This window comes from Drosophila eugracilis, unplaced genomic scaffold, assembly GCF_018153835.1.
Source record: "Drosophila eugracilis isolate 14026-0451.02 unplaced genomic scaffold, ASM1815383v1 contig_649, whole genome shotgun sequence".
NCBI lineage: Eukaryota > Metazoa > Arthropoda > Insecta > Diptera > Drosophilidae > Drosophila > Drosophila eugracilis.
Window position 1 is genome coordinate 93600 of NW_024573535.1, and position 15524 is coordinate 109123.

Here is a 15524-nt window from a genome sequence, read left to right on the forward strand (position 1 = left end):
TAATTAAATAAAATTAAAATTAATTTTAAACTTGTCTTTATTGATAACGCAAAATAATGGCCAATATAAAAAAACTGATTAGATTTGTAATTGCCTATACGTATGTAACTACTAAGTGACTTATGCTGACGGTAAATGCAGAGTTCAAGTTGCCCGGCAGTTATCACGCCTCCTGCTCGTAGCCCTCCGTCTTCATATCATTCAGTCCCAGCTCCTCGTTGTCTTCGAAGGAGCGATCGTACCGCTCTACAACCAATTTCTCGTCCGGCTCAGCATCGTCGTCGCTAAGCGATTGCACGTAGGTGTTGCCGGCCGGATCCTCTAGCACCAGCGTTATTATTCGTTTTAGGTTCATCACGTCGTCGAAGGTGTCGAGGAAACGTTGCATCTGCTGTTTGGTCGTCTCGTCCGCGGAGTCATGGAAGAAGGTGCCATCCAACTGATCTCGCATGGCCAACAGCAGACCCTCAACGGTGGTGAAGCGACCGCACAGAGCATGCGGACCGACCTCCAAGTCCAGTTCAGGTATGGACAAGCTGCACGTCTCGGACTTTAGCACATCGCGCGTCAGATCCTCTTTGCTAGCAATCTGCACTCGGAAGCGAACACCCTGAGCTTCCACACCGCCGCCTGATTTCACCTCGTTTGTCTTGTGGCCACAAGAGCCGCAGACGGTGGCCATAATAACCACCTCCTTAAAATGCGGGATGTTTGTGAGTTTCATGTTGGTCTCACAGGGAGCTTGGCAATTAGGACAATTGGTCGGGAACTGTAGCACCTCGCCATGCAGATTCTCTATTGGCCACGCGTCCTCGGCAATAGGCTTTAATAAGTGCTGTTCCTCGTGGTTCTGCTCGTAAAGGCCTGAAATATATATTTTTTTAAATCAATAAGATATAAACATTACAAATTTCCCAGTTAGTTGGTAACTAAAGATTGCAGTCTTACCTAATTGCTCGTTTTGCTGCTGGTTTCGTGTGAAGTGCGATGTCTTCAATTGCGGATCAGCGGCGGGTGCCAGAGGATTCTCGACAAAACTATTACCGGAGATGTCCTCGAGGAGCAGACGAAAGGGTGTATTCACCTCCTTCAAGCGGTGTAATCGCTCTATGTAAGCGTCAATAGAGGCTGCAGCCTCCGGATGATCGATGCGCCGCTTATCCTGATCCTGGGACAAGCCGGCTATCGTTCTCTCAATGATGCCCTCAACGGTAGTAACCTCACCCTTCTGCGACTGCACTGGGATCTCCAGCTCGACTTCCGGTATGGTAACACTGGAGTTATCCGATCGCACTACTCGCCGATTGAGATCGGCCACCGATTGAACATGCAGTTCGATGCGGATGCCGGACTTTTGAATCTCGGAGGCGGACTGCATCTCGTTGTTGACGTGCCCACAATGGTCGCATTTAAACGACATCAGTACTACCTCCCGGAAGAAGGGTATCTTGGTGGGTAGCAGCCGGGTAACGCCCGTTTCAAAGCAGTTCATGCATGCGGATTCGATTTCGACGACCTCCTCCGCCTGTTCCGCGTTGATCTCCCGGAAAATTGGCTCCGGTCGGACGGTTACATCGCTTTCCGGTGGACTGGAGGCATTGCTGCCGCTGGCGGCGCTTACAGTTGACATGGTTTGATTGTTATTCACGCAAAATAAGCTGATTTTATGTTTTTTGTTTGAAATGAAATGAACAAAATGTTTTTCGCTTTGCGTGTTAAACGTGTTACCGATTGCGTATATCGATTGTAAAAATCGATTAAGCTGTTACTAATTATCAACTTAAAAGTTTAAAATACCTTTTATTGCCGACTGTTTGTCGATTACTCTTATCACAAAATGGGCGGGATAATTCATATTTATAAGTTATGTTCAACTCAAGCCTTAGTTCTTTGTTGGTAAAGCAGGTGGAATCGGGCGAACGGATTCAGAGCATCATCCGAAATTAAAAAAAAGGAACTTCTGTGGGACACATTTTCCGCAGGAGTAGACGAAATTCAAAATGCTATTCAAGGGGCAAGAATCGAACACGAATACTTTATAAAAAGTTCTTTAGGAAAAGAAGTATTTTGATGGTTGAATATAAAACAGAATTCAATAAAAAACTGATCATATTCGAAAATGATTTTAATTCGCCACAGATTCAAGATATACATTCTGTGTCAGAGGACAAAAGAAGTTGCTGCGTATTTTAGATAGTGTTATAAAAAAAATTAGACTCAAAACATGACGGCGAGTTTGGTAAGACTTCTGAGGAAGCGGGGGCCTTATCACAAGGTTCAAGAGGGTCCAGACTGGAAATATGCATATACAGGTCTCGTTAGAAAGCCGGATGCCTGGCCAGGACCTTGGCTAGTCCGCCATTTTGGCTACAAGGTATCAAATCCATAAGTTAAAAAATGTTTCCAAGGCATTCAGAATATAGATCCTCTTTATGAACGTACCTCCGCTATAATAGGATAGGATAGTCAAAAATATGAATTTGCTAGGAGTGTTAATGTTAATGTTAAATCCCAGAGTGACCGGACCCGCGCAGTGCAAGAAATCGACAACATTTTACAACTTTTGAGTGGAAAAGAAGTAAATATGTTGGTATATATATTTTAATTTTGGTATATTCAAATCGTTGGGGTCCGGTCACACTTGACCGCCACAATTTTTATGCATATACTAATACTTCTACTGCACTGCATACAAAAGTTCGACGGGAGCAATAAAGTAATTATTAATTTTATTTAATACAATACCAATAATCAGCTCAAATTAGCGGCATCTGTTGGTTATTTTTTTGTGCCACAGAAAGTATTAAAATTGCTTATACAGTCAATAACGGTAACTGTAATACCTGCCTGTGTGTGTATAGTGTTCTCGTGTGCGTTAGTTGTGTGTGTGTGTGTGTGTCGAGCAAATATAAAATCGTAACGTAACGAGCAAAAGAGGAGAAAAGAAAGAACGAAACAAAAAACGTGTGAAAACTACATAAAAAAATAAGGTACCGCCAGTTGCAAAAGGCATATAGCGAATTGAATTGTACACTTAATGCTGGCAAAGCCGGACAGACAGCGAATGTTCAGGCATTTCAAGGACCTTTTTCACCTCCTGTCTGCAGCCGAGTGTGTGCGTGTATGTGTGTGCTTTTGACCACGACCACCTGGGTGGTAGTCAAGTGGAAATTTTGCGTTCAAGGACAACATCAGTGGCGGCAGACCCCCTTTTACATTTCCCCACCCCCTCTTTTGAGTGTTACTTTTCGCCCCCTCCTAAAATCAGAGCTGACGACAAGTTGTCTAGTCAATAGAGAACTGTGTTTATCCCCAAATTCAAAAGGAATTAAGTTTTCATTTCACATGTGTTTTTTTTTGCTCTATTTGCGAAAGTATGTGTGTGTGGGGTGCCGTTTTTCGTATTCGTATTCTTAAAAATTTTTTTTGCCGCGTTTGAGCGAGCTTGCGCACCAATACAAATAAAAATGAGAACTTTTTGTCGCTCTCTCTCTATCTACCGCAGCCCAGCCAGCGCTGCACTCGAAAATAACTGTTCGCGAGCAAGTGAGAGAGCGGCACACATTTAAAAGTAAAATAAATCAAAAAGAACGTGAAAATGGGCAGGAAAATATCAGCTGCGGCGCAGATTTGACAAAGTCGATAGGGGAGACCACAAAATAATCCAGGCCCAATTAAGAAACCAAAAAACATAACGCAGAAAAAAGCCCAGCCGTTCTAAATTCGTTTACCACGTGTGTTCTGTGGTACGTGTGTTTGTGTGTGTGTTGTGTGCAGCTGATTTGCCATGTGAGTGTATTGCGAGCGCTTGGAGGGGCACGAAACTAAACTAGATTTAAATTTGCCGCACACTTCCGCTGCTGAATGACATTTAACTCGCAACGTATGTATTTATTTAAGCAATTGCCTTGTCCCAATTGAATTAGGTGTTCAAGGACTTTCGCCTTAGCTTGTCCTTGTCTAGGCATCTTTTTAGGAACTAGCGGGAAAAAAGCTGAGAAGGTCAGCACTGAGGACGCGCCTGCGTGAATAGGAAGCAAAAAGGAAGAAGAAGGAGTAAAAAAAAAGAGCTCAGTGCGTGTGTGTGTGTGTGTGTCGCATAGCTACACATAACGGCGAAAAACGTAACGTAAACTTAACGCTAACTGGAATCTGTTTCTTCACTCTCCACCCACCACCATTCATTGATTACTATAATATTAATTGGAAAACGGTTGATCAGATCAAGCAATACAAAAAAACTTCACTCAATGCTTGACCAAACATTAACAAACATTCCAAGAATTTCTAGTCGCATATAATTTTGTTTCCTTTTTACTTGCTAATTTCTGACTATAAAGAAATCTATTTTAATTGGTATGGGAATCCTTACCGGCAAATAAGATTTCATGGGCAAACCATTATAAGTACATACAATAGGAAATATCCAATTTGATTATGATCTATCCTATTTGCCGGATTTAACTATAAGAATATATTTTTTCCGCTCCAATTGGGAATCCAATTTGAATATTATATTAAAGAGTTTAGATTACAGACTTGGTTCCGACTGAAGGCTGTTCCAGCAGTTGGTCCTGACCAGAGACAGTTTTTTGTCAAGGTCTAATCCTGCGGCGTCGCACTTTTGGTGCAATTTTAGTCTCTTATCCTGATCCGAAGACTTCATAAGCCTTTTTCATAGAATTCCACAGAACACGACGGCCATGAGCCGCAAGCGCAGCTGAAAGTACTCTTTGTAGGTTTTGTTAGTTAAGGCTGAAATGAAAATAAACGCAATATTATTGATTTAATATCACTTTCATGTGAACAAGATTATATTCAATATAAAAAGAGCACACATTAAGATTACAAAAGACCCTTAAATATAAATGTAATAGATTTTTTTCATCTAAGAAGTTTCTAAAAACAAAAATGTATTTCGTGTTCTCGAAATCATTGTATTTGATTTCCATCATATTACTCACCAAGCCTAAATTATTTTTAAGTCAATAACAGCTTGGCACTTTTTGCAAAGATTTGCAGTCTTAGAATCTTGGCAAAGAAATTCTTGAGTACTTTTCGCTACATTTTATACCATTTGTGTAATTTTGTAAATTTTTAGTTAAATTCATTGAGAGAGCTGTAGGATATACAAGGATAAAAAGAGGATCATAATTATGTTCTTATATTAAATTTAAGTGGCAAAAGGCGTGCTCGTAATTACCCATCAGAGAATAATTTTTGAGAATAATACAACAACTATAGATGTTATTTCACATTACTACAACTTTGATTCGCTTACCAAAGAGATTGATTTGTATGTTTAAAATAGTATTTAGATTAGTGAAATTCATGTGCTTCGTGACAATTTGACTAAATCTTAAATTTATGCTGTTTGCTAAGTATACTTATCGTCAAATTATGATTTTGAGGCTTTGGTTGTTAAAAGCAAATATGGCCCAAAATGAAAAAAGGATCTAATATCCTTCCGTTAAACACATTGAACTTAATTATGCTCAAGTTTTGTGAAAATGTATTGCAAACTGCATTTGTTTCTACTTTTTCATAATTTCAAAAATCTAACAAAAAGGTAACTTTATTTAGGGTTTATAATAGTATTGTATTAAGCACCGAAACTTATTATATAGTAAATTTCATAATTAGACTTTTGCTGTATATATTTAGTATTTGAAGATTTTTTTGTACACTGTAGTAGTTTCCGCTTCCTGGCCTTTCACGAAAAAGCAGAAATGGCCAACCTTAAAATATTTACCATGGCTGGAATGATTTTCCCGGGAAATTGCCAAGCTGTGCAAATGCTATTTTCCTCAATCCGGAAAGTATGCAGCAAAGTAAAGTACCCGAGTGTGTTTGTGTGTATGTGTGTATGTGCGTGCCGTTGCATAAGCCAGAGGCGTTGGCAGAGGGGCGGTTATGGTTTAAGGAGGATGGAGCCGGACGGAAAAACATTTCCTCTTTTGATTTAATGCCAAGTAGATTTATTCTTCACTTCCCTTTCTTTTTTTTGTCACTTTCGTTTATATTCGTTCTTGTTTCGTTCGTTTTTTTCTGTGTTTCCAAAATAAATATTTTTTAAAAGCTTTTTTTTTTTATTTTTAGTTTTTTATTAGACAGTATGTAGTTTGGTTTTTCGCTACATATTGCACTTTTCTAAACTAACAAACGATTTTATTCTTTTTTCGCGATTTCGAAGGAGCGGCGCTGTCGTCCAATTTACGTCGCCGTCTTCTTCGTCAGTGTTTGTTGTCGTCGCCTCGTTCGTCCTTTATTTTATTTCGTCCTCGTACAACAACAACAAGAAGAAGAATTAAAACAACGTCAAGGATCACCGCAATACGCAGTTTCCAAATGCTTTAAAACGATTCGACAACCTCTAAGGAAGTTATAATAACAAAAGACAAGCAGCGAATCAAGAACCGAAAACACCAAACAAACAAATAAACAAAAACCCAAAGTCAAAGGAGGCTCGCAAAATTTTTTACAAATTTGCAAATACATTTTAAGGAAAAATATAAAAGGAATCGGTGTCCTTCGTTGTCTCAAGCTCTTCTGCTTTCCCGGAGAAACGAACCCGTTGTTGGACTTTATTTGTGGCGCAAGGAGAAACCTCTCTTGGAATGGCACTCTTGGGAGAGCGCCAGTGCATTAGGGAGCAACAGCAGCAGGGTCAGCAGTAGGATCATCAGTATAGAAAAGCCAGCTCAAAGGGCTCAAAAGGGAAGGATTAGAAAATAGGAATCAGGATATAGAAAGCAGGATATAGGAAGCAGGAAGCAGGAATCACAGCTCAGCCAAAAGAAAGGAATCAGTTTTATCGGAAGACAAGCACATATTTAACCAGGGAAAAGAAAGAAAGGTGAGTTCACAACACTTTGAATTGGTGTTCTTATGGTGTGTTATGGATCCTCCTTAAGAACCATAAGACCTTCTAACAGTGTTAGTATTATTATACTAAAAAATCCAACGTATTATCAACATGCAAACTAACTAAAGTAATCTTAATCATAGGATCATGACTACTTTGGAGGAGTCTGTTCAGGCGGTGGACACGGTGGACCCGTGTCCCCCGGGTATTCCCAGCCTGAAAACTGTACTCAGCGATGATGCGTCGAACTCATCGGTGCTGGAGGACATCGATGTGAGCAACACGAGCAGCAGCAGCTCTAGTTCCAGCAGCTCCAGCTCCAGCTCTGGGTCTTGCTCAGGTTCGGGCACGGATACCGACACCGGTAAGGGGAGCAGCACTGTCGGTAGTCTGGATGTGACTAGCTCTTCGAGCATTGGATCGGCGGCTTCTATCTCATCGACGGGCTCCACCGCCATAGCCGGACCATCTGGTGGTTTGCTGGACGACTCGAATTCTTCGGGATTGGGCCTGGTTGTGGATGTGGATAGTTCCGGGAGCAGCCAGGAACTGAGCAGCCATGGTGTCACCGAGCTGGACTCGTTGGAGGACTCGTGCAGCGGGCTGATGGTTAAGGATGGGGATAAGCTATGCAAGCTGTGCAGGTGAGCATATGAATTTTGATCTTCCAATTTTTAATGGAAAAATAATGCATTTTTTTTTCTAAAACTTTGCATTTTCTTTTAATTTTCCGACAGCATGCGCCTTGTAATGCCGCGCATTTTGACTTGCCTGCACGTATTCTGTGAGGATTGCCTGCAGGTTCTGATATCGAAGGACTCGATCGCAGCCAGCTCGCCGAATAGCTGCTCCTCGTCTTCATTCGATGGCAGCGAGAACAACCGTCTGCCAGCGCTGTTTCTCGAGTGCCCCGTTTGCAAGCAGGAAACTCCCTTGGGCCCCAAAGGGATCAAGGATTTGACCTGCGACTATATTGTGACCAATATACTGGACCTCTCCAACCTAGAGTCGGAGCATATTGTGTGCACATCGTGCAAGAGCAAAGAGGAGGCCATATCGCGGTGCAACGATTGTGCCAACTTCCTGTGCAACGGCTGCGATAATGCTCACAAGTATATGCGTTGCTTCGAAAATCATCATGTCGTGCGTATCGAGGATCTGACAAAGAATGTTCACGACAAGCTTATCATCCACAAGCCAGTGTGCTGTCGCCAGCATGTGAGCGAGAATCTCAAGTACTACTGTTTCACCTGCCAGGTGCCCACCTGCAATGATTGCCTGCTGAGCGATCACAAGGGTAGCGATCATCACTACGAGACTGCCACGGTGGCGGAGCAGGCGGTTCGCGCCGATTTTGAGCACACCCTGACCGAAGCGCTCAGGAAGGCTGACTATTGCAACGATGCGGGCGGCAATCTGGGCAGTGCCCTTACTGAACTCCAGTCGCAGCACGATACGGTGCGCCAGCAAATTGAGGATGCCTACAAGAGTTACAAACGTATGTTGGAATCGATTAAGGATCAGCTCCTTAACGAGCTGGGTCGCCTGCACTCGGATCGCGAGTTGAAGATCATGGATCTGATGCAAAGTATGGAGAATAATATGGGAAAGCTGCAGCACGCCGCCCAATTTGGCCGTCGGGCCATCGACAAGGCCAATGCCGTTGAGTTTCTTCTGTTGAAGCCCGTGATTAGTGCCCAGTGTTTGAATCTCATAGAAAACACGCCCAAGTGCGATGTTAACTATCAGCTGCAGTTTGACTCGAAGCCTGAAAAGTTCGAGCAATTCGCCAGGGAGATGTTTGGTAAATTCCAAACCGATCAGAGTGACTCTAGTCCCAAGAAGCAAGTGATGGCACAGCAGCAGCAACAAGTGCAGCAGCAAGTGCAACAGCAGCAGGTGCAGCAGCAACAACAGCACCAGCACCAAGTGCAGCAGCAGCAGCAAGCGCAACACCAGCAGCAGCAGCAACAGTTGCAGTTGCAGCAACAGCAGCAGCAGCATAGCTCGAACAATTTGATTGTGGGCCATCGGGGCAGCTCTTCTGTTCAAGGACGCCTGAGCTCTGCTGTATTTAGCCCCATCTCGCTGCCCTCCTCGTTGCAGAGTTCCTTTGATGGCGACACCAACTCGGTGATGACCAACTTTTCTATGATGGACTCGCCGCCACAGCCATCTTCGCAGCAGCAATTGCCTTCAGCCCAGCAGCAGCAACAGCAGTCTCAGCAGCAACAGCAACAGCAGCAGCAACAACAGCAGCAGCAACAGGCAGCAGTGCTGCAGCAAGTCCAACAGCAGCAGAAGCACCAGCAACACCAAGTGCAGCAACAGCAACAGGTCCTGCATCAACAACCATCGGCCCAATCCATGCCTCCACAGATGGGTCAGCTTGTTGCTCCACAAGGCATTGTCCAGCAGGCTGGACATGTCAATCTCAATGCTGGTCCCGGTCCTAATATATCCATCAATGGCCTGGGTGCTGGTGGTCCACCGCCCAGTTTCAGCATGCTGGAGTACAATATCTCACGTTTGGCAAGTTTAACCGAACCGATGCCCGACACCCTCCACGATGCCCTGGCTGTCGGAGGAGCTGCAGCTGCAGCTGGCCCGAATGTTCCCCAAGTTCCGGGTGGTTCGGCTGTGACCGGTGGAGCCGTTGTAGGAGCACCGCATTCACATCAGCAGCAGCAGCAGGCCGTAATGCCGGCATCAGCCGTAACCCCCACGCAGCCAATTACCCTGGCCGATATCCTCTCGGGCGACCAACGGGCGCTCAACAATCTCCAGGCGCTGGCCAAGCTGGGACTCAACAATAATGGTAAGTTCTAGTGATTGGTTTAATAGAAATATTTACTGTATTATTATTTTAAACTTAAACTTAATAAGACTTAAAAAGAAGGAGATTACTTGCCGCCTAAAATATTCCTTTTCCCTTGTTATAATTTCAATTGGAAAATACTAGAGAACTGTCCTTTTCATTTTAATTGAAATCTTTTTCTTTTTCAATCTGCAATAGTTTCTTTGATGTCTATTTTTCCGATTTCTTGGTTAACGGGTTTAGACTTAAAGTATTAATGGAATGATAAAGTTACTGGTCTTTATGTTTTTTAATTTTCGGGTCTTACAAAATCAGCGGCTAGCCGTTGGATATGCCTATGTGTTTATATTTCTCTTTTTGGTTTCATTACACTTTTGAGTTCTTTTTCTTTTTTGCTTCTTGCACAATTTGCAAACCCACACCGCCTACACTCCCCAAACCAAACCAAATCCCCCAAAAACGAAAACCAAAACCAACAACACCACCTGTAACACCTGAATTTCCCACAACAACAACCAACTCTGCGACACCACACACAGATGATGATCTTTTGTTGAACGGATCCTCAACGGGCATTGATTTTTTATCAGATTTCTGCATGCCACCGGCCACTTCGCCCAGTCTTCAATCCCTCAATCCGATCGTGGGTGGCGTGGAGGACATAGGACTCAATAACTTCCATGCCGTGGCTGCGCCGGGCACCACCAGTGTTGTTACAGGCCGTAACAAGGCCACTCCAATGCAGATCCGCTGCAAATTCGGTTCATTGGGTACAGCCAAGGGTCAGTTCAATTCACCGCACGGATTTTGTCTGGGCGTTGACGAGGAGATCATCGTGGCGGACACTAACAACCATCGCATTGAGGTCTTTGACAAGATGGGCGCCTTGAAGTTCCAGTTCGGAGTGGCTGGTAAGGAGGAGGGTCAACTGTGGTATCCACGCAAGGTGGCCGTGATGCATAACAACGGCAAGTTTGTTGTATGCGATCGTGGAAACGAGCGTTCCCGTATGCAGATCTTCTCCAAGTGCGGACACTTTATGCGCAAGATTGCCATCAGGTAAATATAGTTGATTGATCTTTATATAATATATAGTAGAGTAAGAGTAGTAGAAACTTTCCTCCTCAACATTGACATTCTAAAAATTATAGAAAGTAGGCCAGAATTTGTCAAAAGCAAAACTTCAATTTGAGAAGTCATTTTGTATAGATTTCCCGACGCAAACGTTTCATTCATCTGTGAAATAAAATAACTAAAATAATAATTGTAAATTTGTTACCCTTCTTGCAGATACATTGATATCGTAGCGGGATTGGCTGTCACTGCCAAGGGGCACATCGTGGCTGTGGATAGCGTGTCGCCCACCGTGTTTGTGATCTCCGAGGAGGGCGAGTTGGTCCGCTGGTTCGACTGCAGCGACTACATGCGCGAGCCCTCCGACATTGCCATTCGAGGTGAGTATCAATCAAAAGTACCAAAAAGAACAAAGGTTATATTAAGTTAACCCTGTTTTTATTTTCCCCACCAGATAACGACTTTTACGTGTGCGATTTCAAGGGCCATTGCGTGGCCGTTTTCCAGGACGATGGCACATTCCTCTATCGCATTGGCAACGAGAAGGTCACCTGCTTCCCCAATGGCATCGATATATCGAATGCCGGGGACGTGCTCATTGGCGACTCGCACGGCAATCGCTTCCACGTCGCCTGCTACTCCCGTGAGGGCGCCCTCCAGTCCGAGTTCGAGTGTCCCCATGTCAAGGTGAGTGATTCTATATGATATTGGGAATGTTTAGTCGTAAATGGTGTATTAAATTGAATATAGAGCATAAGTTCACATCAATGTTAATGTTATTTCGAGTGCATCGATGTGCGGAGAGATGAGCTAAAAATGATTCTTTCGCAGGTTTCCCGCTGCTGCGGACTGAAAATCACATCCGAGGGCTATGTGGTGACGCTGGCCAAGAACAATCATCATGTTCTAGTCCTGAACACCCTCTATGTTCACTGATTGCAAATCAAAGCGCGCAACAATCGTCCATCAGTCGATATGAACAAATACAACTACAAATACTCGTCGGGCAAGATATATGGCTGTCGACGTCAGCAGCAGACAACCAGCTGCATCAGCAGCAATAACAGCAATAGCAACAGCAACATAAACCTCTTGGGAAGGATTCAGCCTCAACACTGCAATAGTAACAGCATCATCAGCAACATCAGCAACATGAGCAACATGAGCAACATGAGCAGCATAAGCAACATGAGCAACATAAGCAACATTAGCAACATTAGCAACATGAGCCACATTAGCAACATGAGCAATGGCAGCAACATCAATCAACAGTAATCGAAATGTTAAGCAAGAATCAACATCGTCGTGTTGAATGAATGAATGAATGAAATGAAAACAAAACAAGCTGCAATATCAACATTATTATTAACAGCAAAGCAACAATCCAGTTAGACGTATATATCTATACGAGATATATACGCGAAGGGGAAGAAAAATCTCGAAACACCAAAAAATCCTTTTTAACCACAAAAAATGTTGCCGTGTTATGAGCCACTGCAACTATATAAAAAAAACGAAAACGAAAACCAATAACAAATGATAAACAAAATGCAACAAATACTATTTTTGATCTCTAATTTAAAAACAATTAGCGCTACTACTAAAACAAACATCAACAAATCTAACAAAGAAAAACAAAAAATATTTTACTTAGTATAACGAATATAACAAACAAACAAAAAAAACCAAACAAACAAACAAAAAACAAAACAAAGAAAACAAAAGATAAGAACTTGGGATATTTTCAAAACGTTTTTTAAAAACTCTTAAATTGTTTTCAATTATGCTTTTTTCATTGAATTTATTTTCTTGTTAAAAATTGTCATTACACAACACACACACACAAACACACATCCATTACACACAACATACGCCACACTCACACAAACACTACTACTTTACATGTTACTTATTATCTATATAGACATATATATTGTTATATCGACCGATTAGCTTTTTTGTGCATACCCTTCCAGAATCTTTTTCTAAAAAACAAAACAAAAAAACGAAACACGCATATATATATCTACACCTAGTATACAACATCTATGTATATCTAGCAAAATGTGCAACTTTTGTGCACAGGTTTTTTGCTAACAAATAAGGAAGTAAATAATTTGTTGAGGGCGTCATCAGAGGTCGCGTACAGGCAATAATTATAGATGAAGATGAAATCTAAGTAGTTTATTTTGATTTCGAACTCTGAAACAAAAACACTAAGATAAAAAAAATTCAGAAAATAAAAAACTGTTTAGGTTTTTCCTTACGCTGCTTATATAAGGTGATATCTATTTATATATAAATCTATATGAATATATGAAAAACAAAACAAAACAAAAACTATATATATATCTTAAACATATATGTGAAATCCTATGACTATATGACTTTGCCATATAATATACAAAAAGCAGGATGAGAGCTAGGAGTAGGGAGTTAGGCATAGGGTTAGCGAGGGACGTAGGACGAATGGAGGCAAAACACACACATACACACCACTACACCACACGGGGCAGATATCCGCGTATATCCAGAAACCGACCCAGAGAATACATTCGATATGTATCAAACTAATGGCGTTCTTCACGCCACAGATCCAACAAGAACTACAGACAACAAAAACAACAAACTCAACATACAAATTATTCTGTAAGCTAACAAACCAAACAAAACGAATGCGAGTCCGCATTAGGCCAACAACTATAATAACTTAAACAGCAGCAGAGACGAGACAGCAGCAGCAGCAACAACAACAACAGCAACAACAAGAAGAAGAAAAAGCGTTAAGGAAAACCTACAAAGAAGAAAAAAGCGTATCTGTTAAGTTCTTATATACATTGTTAAAACCAAACAAATAACAAACAAACAAACGATATTCCTTTTGCTTATATACAAAACAAATGCAATACACGTGCATGTAATCGACATACACAGAAACACACATACACACCACAACAAAAACACACAGATAACATCCACACTCACGATGATTTATATAGACGATATATAGACAACCATTTAAGATGATATATGTACGGATACATGCAACATTTCTTTCCCGTTGTAATACAATATAAGGCTGGTTTACTCCCAAGACATTATTATTTATCTATATACAAAATAACATATAACATTTTTTAATTGTGTGAATTTTATGATGTGACGAAGATGAAACGATAACGATAGTTAGATGATCAGCGTTGAAGTGGCGTTTTATTTAGATGTGAAGTTGGACGAGAAAGCAAAGCGAAGCAAGCAACTTATTTTTTATAGGCTGTAACCACATTTATTATACATCTACACTTACACATACACACATACACATACATAAATACACCCATACATACTCACATACACAAAACAAACATATACATATACATATTATATACAACGAAACGAATCCTTTGTATTGTGAACAATATCCTGTTCGTTTTGTTTAAAACCATTCGATTCCTTTTCAATGTTTTAAACAACAGAAACTAATGTTAAACAACCTATAATTTGCATTTGTGTTTCACAATGCGCGCAGTAAAGTGACGAAAACTGTTTTAAATCTTGTCATTTTTTATTTTTATTTTTTACTTTTATTAATTTGTAATCCTAGTTTAAGTATATACACACAACACAAAAAAGAAAAAAGAAGAAAAGATAAAACCCATAAAAGAACGCGTTTACGTCAATGTTTATGTTAAATGTTAGTAGCCAGAGAAGAGAGAACGAATAATATATATATTAAACTTTGCTTAACAATAATTTACTACCATCGTTATACGAGTGTAGTTGTAATTATTTTTGTTTAGTTTTTACTTTGTTACGTGTGAGGCTACACAATTTCTGTACACATTAATTATAATTTAGTATAAGGGTAAACAACAACAACAACAACCTGTTAACAACTACGACAACCAATGTGAAACGCTTCTGATTATGTTATACCACTGAAATTATAAACATTATTATGATTAATACTATTTACCCCAAAGTTGTTGATGGTAGGTGAAGATGGTGAGGAGTGAGGAGGTCTTAGAATGAATGAGATAGATTGAGAGAATGAGATAGATCGATAGAGAGAGGGTAAAAAAAAATGCAATTTTTTTGTGAAACAATTTGGCTGTTGAAATATATAATTTTTAATTTAAATATGTTTTTGCATTTCGTTTATTTTAACTTAGGCCCCCCAGGCAAATGTTATATTATTGAATTGAATTTATATTGCGAAATCCCTTGGATTTCTGTTAGCTTTCCTCTTTTTTTTCGTTAGACCTTTCCTTTTCCATTCTCGCGAATACATATATAATATTATATATATATTTTAATTAACTACTACTGCATTAACTACGGAAGTATTAAGAGGAAACATTTTGCTAAAGGCAATCGGAGCACTCAAATGCAAAGTATACCAAAAGATTCGTTTTTAATTTTCTAATTATTTTCCTAATTGTATTTGTATTTTTACCTTTAACTTTTTAACGTCACTCTGCAATTTTATTGATTTTTAAGTTCATTTAATATTTTTCGTCTCGCTTTAGTCAACAGAATTTCTGTAAAAGAAAAAAGAAGAAACAAACAAAACACAAAAACCAAACTCGAAAACTGTCATAGAAAAACTATTAAAAAGAAAGGAAGAAACAAACAAAAATACCATTTTACATTTGTTTATAGTTTTTATGGAAAGCCTTAAAATAAAATTGTAATTCCACACGCTTTTATTTTTATAAACTAAAACTAAATCACAACATAAAGAGGAAAACATTTATATTATCTTAA

At 40.5% G+C, this 15524-nt stretch overlaps 2 protein-coding genes across 4 annotated transcripts; one reads left to right on the top strand and one right to left on the bottom strand.

Annotated features, from left to right (window-relative positions):
- Positions 1 to 19: 19 nt before the first annotated feature.
- LOC108103134 (zinc finger protein ZPR1) lies at positions 20 to 1750 on the bottom strand. Its single transcript, XM_017208504.1, has 2 exons — positions 949 to 1750; positions 20 to 864 (listed from the first exon to the last, which is right to left on the bottom strand). Exons 1-2 carry the CDS (start codon positions 1628 to 1630, stop codon positions 164 to 166), a joined length of 1383 nt encoding a protein of 460 aa, XP_017063993.1. The 5' UTR covers positions 1631 to 1750; the 3' UTR covers positions 20 to 163.
- An 862-nt stretch (positions 1751 to 2612) lies between these two features.
- LOC108103133 (E3 ubiquitin-protein ligase TRIM33) lies at positions 2613 to 15524 on the top strand. 3 transcript variants are annotated; one of them, XM_017208501.2, is made up of 8 exons: positions 2613 to 2716; positions 6194 to 6856; positions 7009 to 7509; positions 7603 to 9683; positions 10223 to 10742; positions 10974 to 11137; positions 11212 to 11444; positions 11589 to 15524. In XM_017208501.2, exons 3-8 carry the CDS (start codon positions 7013 to 7015, stop codon positions 11691 to 11693), a joined length of 3600 nt encoding a protein of 1199 aa, XP_017063990.1. In that variant the 5' UTR covers positions 2613 to 2716; positions 6194 to 6856; positions 7009 to 7012; the 3' UTR covers positions 11694 to 15524. The 3 variants fall into 3 exon arrangements, with proteins under 3 accessions (XP_017063990.1, XP_017063992.1, XP_017063991.1); XM_017208503.2 differs by having other exon boundaries at positions 10274 to 10742; XM_017208502.2 differs by lacking the exon at positions 2613 to 2716 and adding an exon at positions 2732 to 2990.